This window comes from Bombina bombina, chromosome 1 (genome assembly GCF_027579735.1).
Source record: "Bombina bombina isolate aBomBom1 chromosome 1, aBomBom1.pri, whole genome shotgun sequence".
In the NCBI taxonomy this organism is placed as follows: Eukaryota; Metazoa; Chordata; class Amphibia; order Anura; family Bombinatoridae; genus Bombina; species Bombina bombina.
This window is the reverse complement of record NC_069499.1, coordinates 337,539,915-337,559,654: the sequence shown is the minus strand read 5'-3', so window position 1 is coordinate 337,559,654 and position 19,740 is coordinate 337,539,915. Positions and strand designations below refer to the sequence as shown.

At 39.2% G+C, this 19,740-nt stretch overlaps 1 protein-coding gene across 2 annotated transcripts in view; it reads left to right on the top strand.

Moving 5' to 3' along the window:
- Positions 1–11,680, top strand: part of LOC128637710 (keratin, type I cytoskeletal 18) — a 63,311-nt gene extending 51,631 nt beyond the window's left edge. The window contains exons 4-8 of one of the 2 annotated variants that reach the window (XM_053689803.1): positions 5,728–5,892; positions 6,329–6,454; positions 8,929–9,149; positions 9,767–9,795; positions 11,514–11,680. In XM_053689803.1, the coding sequence (XP_053545778.1) occupies positions 5,728–5,892; positions 6,329–6,454; positions 8,929–9,149; positions 9,767–9,795; positions 11,514–11,611 (639 nt within the window). In that variant the 3' untranslated portion in view covers positions 11,612–11,680. Of the gene's footprint in view, positions 1–5,727; positions 5,893–6,328; positions 6,455–8,928; positions 9,150–9,766; positions 9,828–11,513 lie in introns of both variants that reach the window. The other variant, XM_053689804.1, reaches the window with a different exon arrangement.
- Positions 11,681–19,740: the final 8,060 nt, after the last annotated feature.

The window sequence follows — 19,740 nt, the reverse complement described above, 5'->3', positions numbered from 1 at the left end:
TGGAAAGTGTTGTTTCTTTTGGCTATCTCTTCAGCTAGAAGAGTTTCTGAATTATCTGTTCTCTCTTGTGAGTCTCCTTTTCTGATTTTCCATCAGGATAAGGCTGTTTTACGGACTTCGTTTAAATTTCTTCCTAAGGTTGTGAATTCTAACAACATTAGTAGGGAGATTGTTGTTCCTTCCTTGTGTCCTAATCCTAAGAATACTCTTGAAAGATCTTTACATTCTTTGGATGTTGTAAGAGCTTTAACATATTACGTCGAAGCTACTAAAGATTTCAGGAAGACTTCTAGTCTATTTGTTGTTTTTTTCTGGTCCTAGAAAGCCTCTGCCATTTCTTTGGCATCTTGGTTAAAACTTTTGATTCACAAGGCTTATTTGGAGGCGGGTCAGTCTCTGCCTCAGAGAATTACAGCTCATTCTACTAGATCAGGCGCCACTTCTTGGGCTTTTAAGAATGAAGCTTCGGTTGATCAGATTTGTAAAGCAGCAACTTGGTCTTCTTTGCATACATTTACAAAATTTTACCATTTTTATGTATTTGCTTCTTCTGAAGCAGTCTTTGGTAGAAACGTTCTTCAGGCAGCTGTCTCAGTTTGATTCTTCTGCTTATGATTTAAGTTTTTTTTTTTTTTAAATCTATGTGAAATTTATGAGAGACTTATTTTTTTGTGGAATTTAATTTTTTCGGGGGAAATAGCTGTTTTTATTTTATCCCTCCTTTTCTAGTGACTCTTCTGTGGTCTTCCACATCTTGGGTATTTCTATCCCATACGTCACTAGCTCATGGACTCTTGCCAATTACATGAAAGAAAACATAATTTATGTAAGAACTTACCTGATAAATTCATTTCTTTCATATTGGCAAGAGTCCATGAGGCCCACCCTTTTTTTTGGTGGTTATGATTTTTGTATAAAAGCACAATTTTATTTCCAGTTCCTCTTTTTTGTATGCTTTTTTTACTCCTTATTGTTTCACCCCACTACTTGGCTATTCGTTAAACTGAATTGTGGGTGTGATGAGGGGTGTATTTATAGGCATTTTGAGGTTTCGGAAACTTTGCCCCTCCTGGTAGGATTGTATATCCCATACGTCACTAGCTCATGGACTCTTGCCAATATGAAAGAAATTAATTTATCAGGTAAGTTCTTACATAAATTATGTTTTTTTGAACTGTACAGCAATGTAAAGTCCATTATAACAAAGCTATATTAGACTTTAAACATCATTACATGCATGCACAGTATCTCACAAAAGTGAGTACACCCCTCACATTTTTGTAAATATTTTATTATATATTTTCATGTGACAACACTGAAGAAATTACACTTTGCTACAATGTAAAGTAGTGAGTATACAGCCTGTATAACAGTATAATTTTGCTGTCCTCTCAAAATAACTCAACACACAGCCATTAATGTCTAAACTGTTGGCAACAAAAGTGAGTACACCTCTAAGTGGAAATGTCCAAATTGGGCTCAATTAGCCATTTTCCCTCCCCGTGTCATCTGACTCGTTAGTGTTACAAGGTCTCAGGTGTGATTGGGATGCAGGTGTGTTAAATTTGGTGTTATCACTCTCACACTCTCTCATACTGGTCACTGGAAGTTCAACATGGCACCTCATGGCAAAGAACTCTCTGAGGATCTGAAAAAAAGAATTGTTGCTCTACATAAAGATGGCCTAGGCTATAAGAAGATTGGCAAGACCCTGAAACTGAGCTGCAGCACGGTGGGCAAGACCATACAGCGGTTTCACAGGACAGGTTCCACTCAGAACAGGCCTCCCCATGGTCGACCAAAGAAGTTGAGTGCACGTGCTCAACGTCATATCCAGAGGTTGTCTTTGGGAAATAGACGTATGAGTGCTACCAGCATTGCTGCGAAGGTTGATGGGGTGGGGGGTCAGCATGTCAGTGCTCAGACCATACGCCGCACACTGCATCAAATTGGTCTGCATAGCTGTCATCCCAGAAGGAAGCCTCTTCTAAAGATGATGCACAAGAAAGCCCACAAACAGTTTGCTAAAGACAAGCAGACTAAGGACATGGATTACTGGAACCATGTCCTGTGGTTCGATGAGACCAAGATAAACTTATTTGGTTCAGATGGTGTCAAGCGTGTGTGGCGGCAACCAGGTGAGGAGTACAAAGGCAAGTGTGTCTTGCCAACAGTCAAGCATGGTGGTGGGAGTGGCATGGTCTGGGCCTGCAAGAGTGCTCCCGGCACTGGGGAGCTACAGTTTATTGAGGGAACCATGAATGCCAACATGTACTGTGACATACTGAAGCAGAGCCTGATCCATTCCCTTCGGAGACTGGGCCACAGGGCAGTATTCCAACATAACGACCCCAAACACACCTCCAAGATGACCACTGCCTTGCTAAAGAAGCCGAGGGTAAAGGTGATGGACAGGCCAAGCATGTCTCCAGACCTAAACCCAATTGAGCATCTGTGGGGCATCCTCAAACGGAAGGTGGGGGAACGCAAGGTCTCTAACATCCACCAGCTCCGTGATGCTGTCATGGAGGAGTGGAAGAGACTCCAGTCGCAACCTGTGAAGCTCTGGTGAACTCCATGCCCAAGTGGGTTAAGGCAGTGCTGGAAAATAATGGTGAACACAAAATATTGACATTTTGGGCCCAATTTGGACATTTCCACTTAGGAGTATGCTCACATTTGTTGTCAACGGTTTAGACATTAATGGCTGTGTGTTGAGTTATTTTGAGGGGACAGCAAATTTACACTGTTTTACAGGCTGTACACTTACTACTTTACATTGTAGCAAAGTGTCATTTCTTCAGTGTTGTCACATGAAAAGATATAATAAAATATTTACAAAAATATGAGGGGTGCACTCACTTTTGTGAGATACTGTATGCATCAGGTGCTGAATGGTAGGTTAGCATGGAGATCTGTACTGTGTATGAGCCGATCACAGCATTAGAAAAGGGATAAAGCCACATTTTTTATTTTTCCTTTGTAGTATGCTCTCATTCCAATCAATGATACGATATTGCATAATGAAATCTTGACACTCCAATAGAAAACAGCTATAACACTAATATAAGATGTAACTTCAAATACTTCAAATATTTTTTATTCTTTGCATTCAGAGAAAAATATGACCCATTCTTGAACTTTCTTACCTTGTGCTTATACACCTCATCAGTCATCATCCACTTTGCTGTCCTTTCCAAAATGTGATTGGTTGAGATGAATGCCCCTAAATAATGAGGTGTTTATCCCCTGAAGTTTCTAATAATTACTGTAGTCGATCCGAGTCAATACAAGCAGATGTTACATTGAGTAAATACTTTCATATTGATCACAAATAAGTGTACCATGATATTTTTTCAGAGGATACAAGAAGGCTTTTAGAGTTACTGTTTGTATTGTATCAGGAATACATACAGACCAATGTTAGTGGTGCTCACCCACAAATATATGTGACTTTAAAGGGTCGTTTAACACTAAGTACATCCCCACTAGTCATGGGTGTCGCCAGGTTAAAATTTGCCTTTCATTGAATTCCAGCACTGATAGGTTTGCTCATGATCAACAACTATTCTTCAGATACCTGCAGTGTAACTTAAGTTCCAAAATGGCGACACCCGTTATTAGAGGGAGCTGCATAAAATGTATTTAGTGTTAAATGTCCTTTTAAGTTCAAGGTGATGTCCCATAGTATAACAAAGCCCAGGTAACCTCATTGTAAAATTCTGAAGTGCATAAAACATTGTCACTTTCAAAACCTTGAGAAAACATTAAAGGGCCACTGTAAGTAAATATTTTCTATGCCTGTTACTAACTAACTACCCCAAATACGCTTTTTATCAATAGCATTTCATTAACATATCTCTACCGTATAGCAGAAATCTTGTCTGCAAATTTAATTGTTTTCCAAACCCACTCCGTGGGTATCCTTTGCTCTGTACCAATCCGTTTACAATAGCTAGGTTTCAAAATGGCGCATTAAACACAATTTCATTGGTTTAAGTATTTTGAACACACAGTGCTGAAAATAGTGGGCAGGATAATGTGACATCATCGGCGAATAAAATATATAACTTTTATAACGTTATGAAACTTCGTTTTGGAGAAAATATAGGTCAGTAGGTTTTAATTAATGTTTATTAACTTTAATATGTTAGTTGTTTGGCTTAAAAATTATAACAGAAAGTAATCCTTTAAGCATATTATAATGAAATGAAGAATTCTAAATAAACTTTGTAAATGTATAGCACAATATTTGCTGAAGAATTTAGACTCCAGTATGTTGTGGATAGCTTGGAAAGCATATTCAGAAACACATTATTAAGTACCAACAAGTCTATATACATAGAATATAGTACAATATACATGCTGCTCTGTAGAATATTTTTGAGGCTAGACAGATCTACAGCCTGCACTATTTCCAATGCATTAGGATTGTACACATTCTGCACACACCTATGTATAGACTGTCTGCTATGCCCCCCAGCACTTGGGTCCACGTACCACTGCACCTATGGTCGATTCACCCCTGTAAACACACCACTGCTAACTGAGCACATGGGAAAATGTAAACATTTTTAAAAAAGGACAGCAACAGCCATAGTGCTCCAAACAGGTCAAATGGTGCTTTAGGCGGCCAAAGGCTGTTAAATTAGATGAATCTAATAATCTGGGTGACAAGTGCTTTCAAATGCATTTGAATATAGTTGGGAAGGGTTATCAGTGCAAAGTATCTGACAGGTTTTTTTTGGTGTAAACTTAAAGGACCATTATAGTAAAAAAATAACATTCTAAATCCTTTAGAGCAAGTCATTTTAAGACTATCAACCCTGTACTACTCTGTTTTTAACCCTTGCAAATGAAATACTGCTCGGGACTAGCAAAGCTCTGCTGGTCCAGAGCCAAAAGAATGCTGATCCAATCAGCGGCACTAGTCGCACAACTCAGATGTGAAACTAGCACTGCTGATTGGATCAGCTCTGCGAGCCCCGAGTGGTATTTGCGGGGGTTAAACACACAGTAACGGATTAAAGCATTTAAACAAAAATGTCCTTGAATTTGAAAATCACGCTAATAATAATAATAATACAAAGGAAGTATAAATTGATGCATTAGTTTATTAGATTATGACTGAAACACATGGTTTAAAATATTCAAGAATGTTTCTGCATAAGTGTATGTATGTATATATATCTATCTAGATGTTGCGGGTAAAGTCAGATATTGGGTAATCCTAGCATTAATTACCCAAGCGAATGTGGGTAAAGCCCAATGTAAGATGATAAATCCCCTCAGAATGATCGAGTCACTGCATCAAACATATATATATGATGCACTGTAATTCCCCCCTCTTCACTATCTTTTTTGCCTCTGTCTGGGGGGGTTCAAGGGGGGCTTTGAACCTAATTCAGTGGGGCAAAAAAAAAAAGTGTATATGGAGGAATTTCAGTACATTGGGCTTTACCCACAGCTGCTTGGGTAATCCTAGGATTAACTGGATTTCTTACTTTACCCGTAAAATATATATATATATGTAGTAGAATATCTCCCGTTCATTGATGTATTCTAGTCTGTATACTTTGTATTTTGCTGATGAAGAGAACGCAGTAAGTTTGCAGCTTAAAACTACTCAGACAATTTATGTTTAGTCAGTTTGCATTCTCCTCCATGGTACTTTTTATTTACCAATATAACTACTAATAATATTATTTTCCTTTTTTTGTCTTTCAGGAAGTCTCTGCCTTGCAAAATCTTATTGCAAATAACAATGTAAAAGTAGAAGTTGATGCTCCTAAGAAACCAAATCTGAATGAGAGCATCACTCAGATCCGTAGTCAGTATGAGAAAATGGCTGAGCAAAACCGAGTAGATGCAGAGAATGCTTACAAGAGCAAGGCAAGTTTCCAAGAGGTGTATCTGAGTTTTTATTCTAGGACCCATGTAAAACAGACTGCAAAGTGTGATAAGCCTCCTTCTGGATGAAATTCCAATTTAAATAGAAATATGGTTCCAAAAATCTTACCAAAAATTAATTTATGGAAATACATGTTAGAAGTTTACATAACTAGCTTCCAAAGAACTTTCAAAGTACAAATATATATATTAATTACACTTTACCTTTATATGAATAAAGGTACCTATGCAATAGTTATCAGTTGTATATATGTGTGTAATAATGTTTTTCATCTTCTTTCACATATGGTTATTCTCTCTTCCTAATTTTATATTGCAATACACTGACCACTTTGACCAGTTGTTAAAGTCCTTTTGTATTTGCATGGAAAAATATAATTACTTTAATTTTGTTTGTTCCTTATCATTTTTCTTACAGTTTGATAACATGTCCCAAGAGGTAAATTCCACCAACAAAGCAATGGAACAATTAAAGAATGAGGTGACTGATCTCAGACGCCAGCTACAGGCTCTGGAGATTGAGCGTCAGACCCTCCAGAAAACGGTGAGGGACTGATAGAATAAATCACTGGTTTATGTGTTCTAACACCATAATTATTGGTTTGCAGAAGACAGAGGTGTAACTGTAGAGGTCACATTGGATCTAAATGTGACAGAGCCCATCTAAACCTAAATCCTTTAACACCTTGTTGCTCTGCACAGTCTCTCATTCACCTCCCCAATACAGTCTCCCTTTTCTCCCCTTAATACTAGATAATTTAGCCTTCTCCCAATCCACAATGTTTGAAACATTGTCTGTGTATATATATATATATATATATATATATATATTTAAACATACAGTGCCCTCCACTAATATTGGCACCCTTGGTAAATATGAGCAAATATGGTTGTAAAGAAATGTCTTTGTTTAAACTTTTGATCTTTTGTTCAAGAAATGCACATAAATACTCTACTCTCATGGATATCAAACAATTGCAAACACAACACAGGTTTATAAAAGAAAAAAACATTTTTTGTTATATATGTATATGGCACAATTATTGGCACCCTTTTAGTCAATACTTTGTGCTACCTCCCTTTGCCAAGATAACAGCTCTGGGTCTTCTCCTATAATGCCTGATGAGGTTGGATAATGCATGGCAATGGATCTGAGACCATTCCTCCATACAGAATCTCTCCAGATCCTTCAAATTTTGAGGTCAACGCTGGTGGACTCTCCTCTTCCGTTCCACGGGTTTTCTATGGGGTTCAAGTCAGGGGACTGGGATGGCCATGGCAGGACCTTGATTTTGTGGTCAGTAAACCATTTTTCAGGTGTTCATTTAATAATTGTTGATATTTGATAAAGTCCATGATGCCATGTATCCTTACAAAATGTCCAGGTCCTCTGGCAAAAAAAACAGCCCTAAAATATTAAAGAGCCACCACCATATTTAACTGTGGGCATGAAGTACTTTTCCATATGGCTACCTCTCTGTGTGCGCCAAACCCACCTCTGGGGTTTATTGCCAAAAAAACCTAATTTGGTTTCATCTGACCATTGAACCTGATCCCATTTGAAATTCTAGTAGGGCCTAGTGCCCTTGAGTTTGTTTTTGGATGAGAGTAGAGGCTTTATTCTTGAAACCCTTCCAAACAAATTGTGGTGACGTAGGTGGCATCATATTGTAGTTTTGGAGACTTTCTGACCCCAACACTCAACTAACTTTTGCAATTCTCCATCTCTGATCACTGGAGATATTTGGCCGAACCATCCTCTTCACAGTGCGTTGAGACAATATAGACACATGTCCTCTTCCAGGATGATTTATAACATTTCCAGTTGACTAGAACTTCTTAATCATTGCCTTGATGGTGGAAATGGGCATTTTTAATGCTTTTGCTATTTTATTATAGCCACTTCCCATTTAATGAAGCCTCATATTTATACCCCTGTGAAACAGGAAGCCATGGTTGAACAATTTCCTGTTCCTAGTCATCCAGGTCTACTAAAAAATGTAAAATAACAATGGGAATATAGTTAAAATATATTTTTCTCATTTGAATTCATAGGGGTGCCAATAATTGTGCCATACATATATTTAACAAAAATTGTTTTTAATAAACCTGTTTTGATATCCATTAGATCAGAGTATTTTCATGTATTTATTTTAACAAAAGGTTAAACAATAAAGACAATTTTTCACAGCCTTCTTTGCTCATATTTACCACTTGGATGAACACTTGTCTAAAGTCACTTTTAATTGAAACCAATTAAATAGTTGTTGAGAAAATGTCAGATTTCGAACCTTATAGATACCTGGTTTAGAGTAATAAATGTATGAGGACTCTGGAATTGTACCTCTGACTCAGAACAAAATTAAATACATTCATTAAACCACTTTATGAAAATAATTTCCTCTTCAAGTGAGGGGTCATTCAGCCCTCTCTATAGCACATAGTATAATGTACCTGTTTTAGACTCTCCATAGAGAGCCCTTTTTTATGCAAATGAAAATTTTTTTTTCAAGGCAACATATGTATCAACTTAATAGAACAGGCCAGCTGTTTGGACTGTAGTCGTGCCTAAAAAAAATCTGCTAGCCCCATATAGAGTTGAAGCTAGTGTAAAATGACTGGGTATAAAATTAAGGGGTGTTTACTCTTTGTCCAGGGGTGTCTGTGGAAAATCTCCTACTTCTCCACTACTTGTAATAAAATGAATAAATAATACATTTAAGAGTAAAAGAGTTGTAAGGCATCATGTCATAGTAGTACCTCCCTACTAATACTGCCCTAGGCACAGGCCTAGATAGCTTAGGCCAAAGTACGCACCTGCAAACATAAAAAAAACAAAACTATGCTAACCATATGGTAAGGGAATGAGTGATATTTTAAACAGTGTTTTTGAAAGGCCATATCAGTACATTGCAGCTTTACCAATATGTTGGTAAAGATTAGAATATGTGCATACTTATTTAGGTTAGAATTAGAATTCTTACTTTCATTTTGTGTTTTTTTTTGTTTTTGTGTTAGGTTGATTCTTTGGAACATGCTCTAAAGGACACAGAGGACCACTATGGAGGCAATGTAATGCAGCTGAACCAGTTACTATCCCGACTGCAGGAGGAACTAGCTGCTTGCCGATCTGACATAGAGCGGCAAGTGAGAGACTACGAAGCCCTCCTGAATCTGAAAACCAAACTGGAGAAAGAAATTCATGACTATCGCTCCCTGCTGGATGGAGTTGTAGACAAGTGAGATTTCTCTTTCACATCCATATTAACTTACACCTGATGTGCAGAGTTTCTGGAATGACATACCCACAGTTTTAGATTGCCAATAGCTGTTTTTTGTGCCATGTATGGCTGGCCTGTAGATTATTGTATTGTATCAGGCTACAATGAATCTAGCAAAGCTCATAAACCTGAGATTATTAGTTCTCACAATCAGGTAGTAGTGTCATTTAAATTGTATTATTTTATATATCGGCAACACATTTAAGTTCCTTTAAAATTAATAGATTAGTAGTACATCTATAGTTTGTGTGTGCGCATTTGTAGTCTTGGGAGAGGCTCCAGAGCAGACATTTTATCACTTTTACTACTAGAAAAGATACAGCTATTTCTTGTAACTTTTATGAAGATGTCTAGCAGAACAATTTTTGAAACAAATGGAAAGGATGATGAAGGCCTTTTAGAGCCCTGTTTTGTTTAAGCCAATGAGAGCTCTTGCTAGCACTTTTGCAGGAAGTAGAATGAGTTATTTACCGCCAGTGCAGTGCTCCTCCCCCTTTTCCTCTTGTGGTTGTGAGTCTTTAAGTAACATGGTGACTTTTGTGAATTGAAATGTCTTGTTATATTTTCTATTACAGAGATGAGGATAATGCCCATGTGTCAGAGGGTAAGTGAAGATTTGATGAACAAGATAGAATGGTGGGTGTTTAACTCAACTTAATTTTACATTTTCACATGTACATAATCATGTGTACAGACATATCTGCTAAACAGGCTTTTCATACAGTTCTATTTATATAGAGTAATGTCAGCTGAAGATCATAACTGAATACATAGAAAGTTTACTGAAGGGACACATCTTTGCATCTCTGACTTAGCAGTTCCTTAAACAGACAGTCACCACAGAATGCAAAAAGAAAATAGGCTGGAACATGAGTTCTCAGAAAGCTGTTTTCTTTAGAAAGTAATAGAACATAATGCAAAGCGATGTCTTGTAGGTGACTGAGGTTAACATACTGGCACCTTCAATTTCATTTGAGAAGAGTGCAAATGGAACCACAATGTTTTCTATGAGGTTTTATTTGCATTAATTTGTACTTGCTTCCAGTTTGTAATTGTGAATTCAACATGGAACCTTGCATACCTGACAGATCATACAATAGCAGCTCATCAAAACAAGCCTAAAAGTTGCGTGGCACTTAAAAATGTTTCTGTAATATATATAAATGAGCAGCAGATCAGCATGATAAAATATTTTTTGCATAAAAAAAGCTTAACTAAAAGCCATTTAAATGTAATGTGAACCTAACAGGATGTGTGTGATTGTAAATTAGTCATGAGAACTCTACTGCAACTTGACTTATAGGTATAGCTCCCAAAGAAAACTTTGGTTTTATTTAGCACAAGGGGGGGGGGGAATCACTCTTAGAAAAAGCTGTGTGGTCACTAAAACATGCAGCCGTAGAGTCAGACACGTGACACGAGGAAGTCTGCGGCAATCAAAAATCTTTCACTGCGGTGAAGTAGTGTCTAAGTGGCTCCAAGGGCGACTTCTATTAAGGGTAAGCAAAGGATATACCAGATTCACCGTGGAATTTGAAACCATCAGCTGAAATCCATGTATACCATAATCAGGACACTCAAGACACTTAAGGTATTGTGCACACACTGAGGTATTCTCTATACATGGAGCTGTGCATCACTTAGTTAATCTATAAAGTCACCATTTGGATTACAGATTGCTGTTGTTTCAGGCTCAACATCAGATAGAGGGCTGGATAGTGTGTTATATACCTATTTGGTAATTCTAACTACCCACCACACTAACAATACTCTCGGATCAGACTTCCTTTCATTATTGTCTTATGTGATCACTGTGTTTGGATTGTATGTGAGTTTAAGGTTGGCCAACCAAAATACTTGTTTTAGAACAGAGCAGTGTTTGTATGAGCTCCTTTAGAAGTTACTATATATTGTATATTTTTTATCAGAATTTATTATTCATTATACATCTTAATTTATTAAAATTTTTGCTCATTTACCTATGTTTTTACATGCACCATATGTCATCATTTTATATTAGTATATTTGCTACTAGGCATCCATAGTTAGATACTGCCTGTTTTAGGTGCATACTCTGTATCCCCATCATCTAAAGAGACAACTGTTGAGTATTATGTCCCTTTAATTGAATCTGAGTCTCTAGCAAAAAAAGAGAATACATTTCTGTGTGTTAAAGCAAATGGTTAAAATGCTATTGCACTGTTTAACAATAACTAAAAAATAATATTGTATAACGTGTCTCATAGCATTTTCAGATGCAAATGACTGTGCACGAGTTTTAGGAGTAAGCAAATGTAATTAATGTTTCCTGTTTCCTATTAGCACAAGATCCAAAGACAATTCAGAAGGTGATGGTGACCCAGCAAGAGATAGAGGATGGAGACGTTATAGCCTTATTATCAGAAGACCTTGTTAGATAGAGTCGAATACTTATGCTTTCCTTTTATTAAATCACATTTCAATTTTGATTAAACGAAGTTACAAAACAACTGGTTAGGTTCTGTGTTCTTTCATTGTTTATCTGGTAAATCTCTACAGTAATATCCCACAGCAATCTCGAAGAGTGGTTCCTAACAATGTGTGCATTACTAAGGATGATTTAAATATATTCTACGTAAAATGCAGTGTGCACTCTCTAGATATAAAAATAAAGAAGTTATCAATCAGGGCCCGATGATGTAAAGGACTGGCAAGAAACTTAAAACTGTGACACTCAAGTCAAAATTAAATTTTCTTTCCTAAGATATGGAGAGTCCACAACTTCATCAATTACTATTGGAAATATCACTCCTGGCCAGCAGGAGGAGGCAAAGAACACCACAGCAAAGCTGTTAAAGGGACACTGTACCCAAATTTTTTCTTTTGTAATTCAGAAAGAGCATGCAATTTTAAGCAACTTTCTAATTTACTCCTATTATCAATTTTTCTTTGTTCTCTTGCTATCATTATTTGAAAAAGAAGGCATCTAAGCTTTTTTTTGGTTTCAGTACTCTGGACAGCAATTTTTTATTGGTGGATGAATTTATCCACCAATCAGCAAGGACAACCCAGGTTGTTCACCAAAAACAGAATTTATGCTTACCTGATAAATTACTTTCTCCAACGGTGTGTCCGGTCCACGGCGTCATCCTTACTTGTGGGATATTCTCTTCCCCAACAGGAAATGGCAAAGAGTCCCAGCAAAGCTGGTCACATGATCCCTCCTAGGCTCCGCCCACCCCAGTCATTCGACCGACGGACAGGAGGAAATATATATAGGAGAAACCATATGATACCGTGGTGACTGTAGTTAGAGAAAATAATTCATCAGACCTGATTAAAAAACCAGGGCGGGCCGTGGACCGGACACACCGTTGGAGAAAGTAATTTATCAGGTAAGCATAAATTCTGTTTTCTCCAACATTGGTGTGTCCGGTCCACGGCGTCATCCTTACTTGTGGGAACCAATACCAAAGCTTTAGGACACGGATGAAGGGAGGGAGCAAATCAGGTCACCTAAATGGAAGGAACCACAGCTTGCAAAACCTTTCTCCCAAAAATAGCCTCCGAAGAAGCAAAAGTATCAAATTTGTAAAATTTGGCAAAAGTGTGCAGTGAAGACCAAGTCGCTGCCTTACATATCTGGTCAACAGAAGCCTCGTTCTTGAAGGCCCATGTGGAAGCCACAGCCCTAGTGGAGTGAGCTGTGATTCTTTCAGGAGGCTGCCGTCCGGCAGTCTCATAAGCCAATCGGATGATGCTTTTAAGCCAAAAGGAAAGAGAGGTAGAAGTCGCTTTTTGACCTCTCCTTTTACCAGAATAAACAACAAACAAGGAAGATGTTTGTCTGAAATCTTTAGTAGCCTCTAAATAGAACTTTAGAGCACGGACAACGTCCAAATTGTGTAACAAACGTTCCTTCTTTGAAACTGGATTCGGACACAAAGAAGGTACAACTATCTCCTGGTTAATATTTTTGTTAGAAACAACTTTAGGAAGAAAACCAGGCTTAGTACGCAAAACCACCTTATCTGCATGGAACACCAGATAAGGAGGAGAACACTGCAGAGCAGATAACTCTGAAACTCTTCTAGCAGAAGAAATTGCAACCAAAGACAAAACTTTCCAAGATAGTAACTTAATATCTATGGAATGTAAGGGTTCAAACGGAACCCCTTGAAGAACTGAAAGAACTAGATTTAGACTCCAGGGAGGAGTCAAAGGTCTGTAAACAGGCTTGATCCTAACCAGAGCCTGAACAAATGCTTGAACATCTGGCACAGCTGCCAGTCTTTTGTGTAGTAAGACAGATAAAGCAGAGATCTGTCCCTTTAGGGAACTTGCAGATAATCCTTTCTCCAAACCTTCTTGAAGAAAGGAGAGAATCTTAGGAATTTTTATCTTATTCCATGGGAATCCTTTCGATTCACACCAACAGATATATTTTTTCCATATTTTATGGTAAATTTTTCTAGTTACAGGTTTTCTGGCCTGAACCAGAGTATCTATCACCGAATCTGAAAACCAACGCTTTGATAGAATCAAGCGTCCAATCTCCAAGCCGTCAGTTGGAGGGAGACCAGATTTGGGTGTTCGAATGGACCTTGAAAAAGAAGGTCCTGTCTCAAAGGTAGCTTCCATGGTGGAGCCGATGACATATTCACCAGGTCTGCATACCAAGTCCTGCGTGGCCACGCAGGAGCTATCAAGATCACAGAGGCCCTCTCCTGATTGATCCTGGCTACCAGCCTGGGAATGAGAGGAAACAGTGGGAATACGTAAGCTAGGTTGAAAGTCCAAGGTGCTACTAGTGCATCTACTAGAGTCGCCTTGGGATCCCTGGATCTGGACCCGTAGCAAGGAACCTTGAAGTTCTGACGAGACGCCATCAGATCCATGTCTGGAATGCCCCATAATTGAGTTATTTGGGCAAAGATTTCCGGATGGAGTTCCCACTCCCCCGGATGAAATGTCTGACGACTCAGAAAATCCGCTTCCCAATTTTCCACTCCTGGGATGTGGATCGCAGACAAGTGGCAGGAGTGATCCTCCGCCCATTGAATTATTTTGGTCACTTCTTTCATCGCCAGGGAACACTTTGTTCCCCCTTGATGATTGATATAAGCAACAGTCGTCATGTTGTCTGATTGGAACCTTATGAATTTGGCCTTTGCTAGTTGAGGCCAAGCTCTGAGAGCATTGAATATTGCTCTCAGTTCCAGAATGTTTATCGGGAGAAGAGACTCTTCCCGAGACCATAGACCCTGAGCTTTCAGGGATTCCCAGACCGCACCCCAGCCCACTAGACTGGCGTCGGTCGTGACAATGACCCACTCTGGCCTGCGGAAGCTCATTCCCTGGGACAGATGGTCCAGGGTCAGCCACCAACGGAGTGAATCTCTGGTCTTTTGATCTACTTGAATCATTGGAGACAAGTCTGTATAATCCCCATTCCACTGTCTGAGCATGCACAGTTGTAATGGTCTTAGATGAATTCGTGCAAAAGGAACTATGTCCATTGTTGCAACCATCAATCCTATTACTTCCATGCACTGCGCTATGGAAGGACGAGGAACAGAATGAAGCACTTGACAAGAGCTTAGAAGTTTTGATTTTCTGACCTCTGTCAGAAAAATCCTCATTTCTAAGGAATCTATTATTGTTCCCAAGAAGGGAACTCTTGTTGACGGGGACAGAGAACTCTTTTCTTTGTTCACCTTCCATCCGTGAGATGTGAGAAAGGCTAGAACGATGTCCGTATGAGCCTTTGCCTTTGACAGAGACGACGCTTGTATTAGAATGTCGTCCAAGTAAGGTACTACTGCAATGCCCCTTGGTCTTAGAACCGCTAGAAGGGACCCTAGCACCTTTATGAAAATCCTTGGAGCAGTGGCTAATCCGAATGGAAGAGCCACAAACTGGTAATGTTTGTCCAGAAAAGCGAACCTTAGGAACTGATGATGTTACTTGTGGATAGGGATATGTAGGTACGCATCCTTTAGATCCACGGTAGTCATAAATTGACTTTCCTGGATGGTGGGTAGAATCGTTCGAATAGTTTCCATTTTGAACGATGGTACCCTGAGAAATTTGTTTAGGATCTTCAAATCCAAAATTGGTCTGAACGTTCCCTCTTTTTTGGGAACTACGAACAGATTGGAATAAAATCCCATTCCTTGTTCCTTTATTGGAACTGGGTGTATCACTCCCATCTTTAACAGGTCTTCTACACAATGTAAGAATGCCTGTCTCTTTATTTGGTTTGAGGATAAGTGAGACTTGTGGAACCTTCCCCTTGGGGGTAGTTCCTTGAATTCCAGGAGATAACCTTGAGAAATTATTTCTAGCGCCCAAGGATCCTGAACATCTCTTGCCCAAGCCTGAGCAAAGAGAGAGAGTCTGCCCCCCACCAGATCCGGTCCCGGATCGGGGGCTACTCCTTCATGCTGTCTTGTTAGCAGTGGCAGGCTTCTTGGCCTGCTTACCTTTGTTCCAGCCTTGCATTGGTTTCCAGGCTGGTTTGGGTTGTGAGGCATTACCCTCTTGCTTAGAGGATGCAGAATTAGAGGCTGGTCCATTTCTGCGAAAGGGACGAAAATTAGGCTTATTTTTAGCCTTAAAAGACCTATCCTGTGGAAGGGCGTGGCCCTTTCCCCCAGTGATGTCTGAAATAATCTCTTTCAAATCAGGTCCAAATAAAGTTTTACCTTTGAAAGGAATGTTAAGTAATTTTGTCTTGGATGACACATCCGCTGACCAAGACTTTAGCCAAAGCGCTCTGCGCGCCACAATAGCAAACCCTGAATTTTTTGCCGCTAATTTTGCTAATTGCAAAGCGGCATCTAAAATAAAAGAGTTAGCCAATTTAAGTGCGTGAACTCTGTCCATAACCTCCTCATATGGAGTTTCTCTACTGAGCGACTTTTCTAGTTCCTCGAACCAGAACCACGCTGCCGTAGTGACAGGAACAATGCATGAAATTGGTTGTAGAAGGTAGCCTTGCTGTACAAAAATCTTTTTAAGCAAACCTTCCAATTTTTTATCCATAGGATCTTTGAAAGCACAACTATCTTCGATAGGAATAGTAGTGCGTTTGTTTAGAGTAGAAACTGCCCCCTCGACCTTGGGGACTGTCTGCCATAAGTCCTTTCTGGGGTCGACCATAGGAAATAATTTCTTAAATATAGGGGGAGGAACAAAAGGTATGCCGGGCTTTTCCCACTCTTTATTTACTATGTCCGCCACCCGCTTGGGTATAGGAAAAGCGTCGGGGGGCACCGGAACCTCTAGGAAACTGTCCATCTTGCATAATTTCTCTGGAATGACCAAATTGTCACAATCATCCAGAGTAGATAACACCTCCTTAAGCAGTGCGCGGAGATGTTCTAATTTAAATTTAAATGTCACAACATCAGGTTCAGCTTGATGAGAAATTTTTCCTGAATCTGAAATTTCTCCCTCAGACAAAACCTCCCTCATGGCCCCTTCAGATTGGTGTGAGGGTATGACAGAACAATTATCATCAGCGTCCTCTTGCTCTTCAGTGTTTAAAACAGAGCAATCGCGCTTTCTCTGATAAGTAGGCATTTTGGATAAAAGATTTGCTATGGAGTTATCCATTACAGCCGTTAATTGTTGCATGGTAATAAGTATTGGCGCACTAGATGTACTAGGGGCCTCCTGCATGGGCAAAACTGGTGTAGACACAGTAGGAGATGATGTAGTATCATGTTTACTCCCCTCATTTGAGGAATCATCTTGGGCAATATCATTATTTGTGGCAGTACTGTCCTTACTTTGTTTGGACGCTATGGCACAATTATCACATAAATTTAAATGGGGAGACACATTGGCTTTTATACATATACAACATAGCTTATCTGAAGGTATAGACATGTTAAACAGGCTTAAACTTGTCAACAATGCACAAAAAACGTTTTAAAATAAAACCGTTACTGTCACTTTAAATTTCAAACAGAAAACACTTTATTACTGAATATGTGAAAACGTATGAAGGAATTGTTCAAAAATTACCAAATTTTCACCACAGTGTCTTAAAGCCTTAAAAGTATTGCACACCAAATTTCAGAGCTTTAACCCTTAAATTAACGGAACCGGAGCCGTTTTTCAATTTAACCCCTATACAGTCCCAGATACAGTCTTTGCTAAGACCCAACCAAGCCCTGAGGGGAATACGATACCAAATGACGCCTTCTAAAAGCTTTTTCAGAGATTCTTAGATCCACACACATGCATCTGCATGCCCTGTTCTCAAAAAACAACTGCGCATTAATGGCGCGAAAATGAGGCTCAGTCTATGACTAGAAAGGCCCCCTGACTGAAAAAGGTGTCCAATACAGTGCCTGCCGTTTTATAAACGTTCCCCAAGATTATAAATGTCAATTGTTAGCCTAAATTTGAATAATATGCACAAATAAAGCAATCGATTTAGCCCATAAAAATGTCTACCAGTTTTTAAGCCCATAATAAGCCCTTTATTCTGTTTGTTTTTGACTAAGAAAATGGCTTACCGGTCCCCATGAGGGGAAATGACAGCCTTCCAGCATTACACAGTCTTGTTAGAAATATGGCTAGTCATACCTTAAGCAGAAAAGTCTGCTAACTGTTTCCCCCAACTGAAGTTACTTCATCTCAACAGTCCTATGTGGAAACAGCAACCGATTTTAGTTACTGTCTGCTAAAATCATCTTCCTCTTACAAACAGAAATCTTCATCCTTTTCTGTTTCAGAGTAAATAGTACATACCAGCACTATTTTAAAATAGCAAACACTTGATAGAAGAATAAAAACTACATTTAAACACCAAAAAAACTCTTAACCATCTCCGTGGAGATGTTGCCTGTGCAACGGCAAAGAGAATGACTGGGGTGGGCGGAGCCTAGGAGGGATCATGTGACCAGCTTTGCTGGGACTCTTTGCCATTTCCTGTTGGGGAAGAGAATATCCCACAAGTAAGGATGACGCCGTGGACCGGACACACCAATGTTGGAGAAAATGGGCCGGCATCTAAGCTTACATTCTTGCATTTCAAATAAAGATACCAAGAGAATGAAGAAAATTTGATAATAGGAGTAAATAAGAAAGTTGCTTAAAATTTCATTCTCAATCTGAATCACGAAAGAAAAATTTTGGGTACAGTGTCCCTTTAAGTATCACTCTCCTCCCACAATCCCCAATCATTCTCTTTGCCTCTGTCAATGCAGGAGGTGAAGTTAGTGTCTGAAGAAAATTGGATTTCTTTTGCTACAAGTAAGATTTTTGGGTCAAGCCGTAGTTCATGTTAATCTCTTCAGTAGGGTAGTGGTAACTTTAAAGCAGTTAGGAACTTGTGAGGTGGGCCTTGTTTTCCTAACATGTTGCTGCCCTAGTATAGAAAGTCAGAGACCTTTTTTTCTACAGGTCTCTGAGAGGAGTATGTGTCCTCTCACACCTTGTAGGCTGTCCTCCTGCCGGACTGCTAGATTGCAAGTTAGGGCCTTTTTGACTTCTAGGTAAGGGAGACTGTGCACTTCATAAGGTTGAGCTGCAACATTATATGGGACATGTGAATCCTTCATAAGGATATGGACAGGCAGGGAGCAGGCACTTATATGTGACTAGAGACCAGGGGTTTATTACTTTTATTGGTTTTAAAGTATATACCTTTTACTTTGCTGTGGGTTATGCTAAGCAAGCTACTAACACACTTTGTGCTTATGGTGTTTTGCTCATGTTTTTGGTAGAACTAAATGTTAGCTGCTCTGCTAAAGTACTCAGTTTAGGAAGCAGCCTCGTCTCCACAGTTTAAGTGGTGCACTGTTCGTTGTGGAGATTTATGATAAAACACTGACAGTGATGTTTTATGGGCTGAGATGCATCATTAAGATGGGCTGAACTAACATATGAGTAACCCCTATGCCCTCTAGGAGAATTATGGGGCTAACGGTCTTCCACCATTACAGAGATAGTGGCGGGAAGGAAGCTGCAATATTGCAGAGTGTGTGTAAAGACGCGCGCTCGTATGCGGTGTGGTTCTTGTCGGTGGGTCACGTCACCTCCTTCTCCGCTTTGGTCTCAGACATAATCAGCTAGCGGAGTGGCGTCTTCTATGATGCCATTATTTTCAGCTTACGATCGGCAGGAGAGCTGCCCATGCTTACTTATCAATTTCCCGATTAAGCTTAAACACTTCAGTTAGGCCGAGGTGTAGGGATAATTATTTTTCTCAAGCCCTATCAGTGTTCTTTTTAAAGTGAAAGTACATAACACATTTACATATTAAAATAAAGGAATTTTATTTTTATTCTGAACTAAGGTCATGAAGACTCTGTGTTTTGTTATTTATGTATTATAGCACAAATTGTTCCTTATGCAATTATGTGCTTCTTGATTATCTACAACTTTTATTGCCCGCTGAATCCAATGTCTCTCAGGTTGATGCTGTTCAAGCAATGCCACAGGTTTCTCCTTAAACGTCCCAAGCCTTAATGGCGTCCCATGCAGTGCCCTGCGGTTCCTCTCAATCTCCTGGAGGAGTTTATTTGCCTGCAGAAATTGCTGCGTAGATATC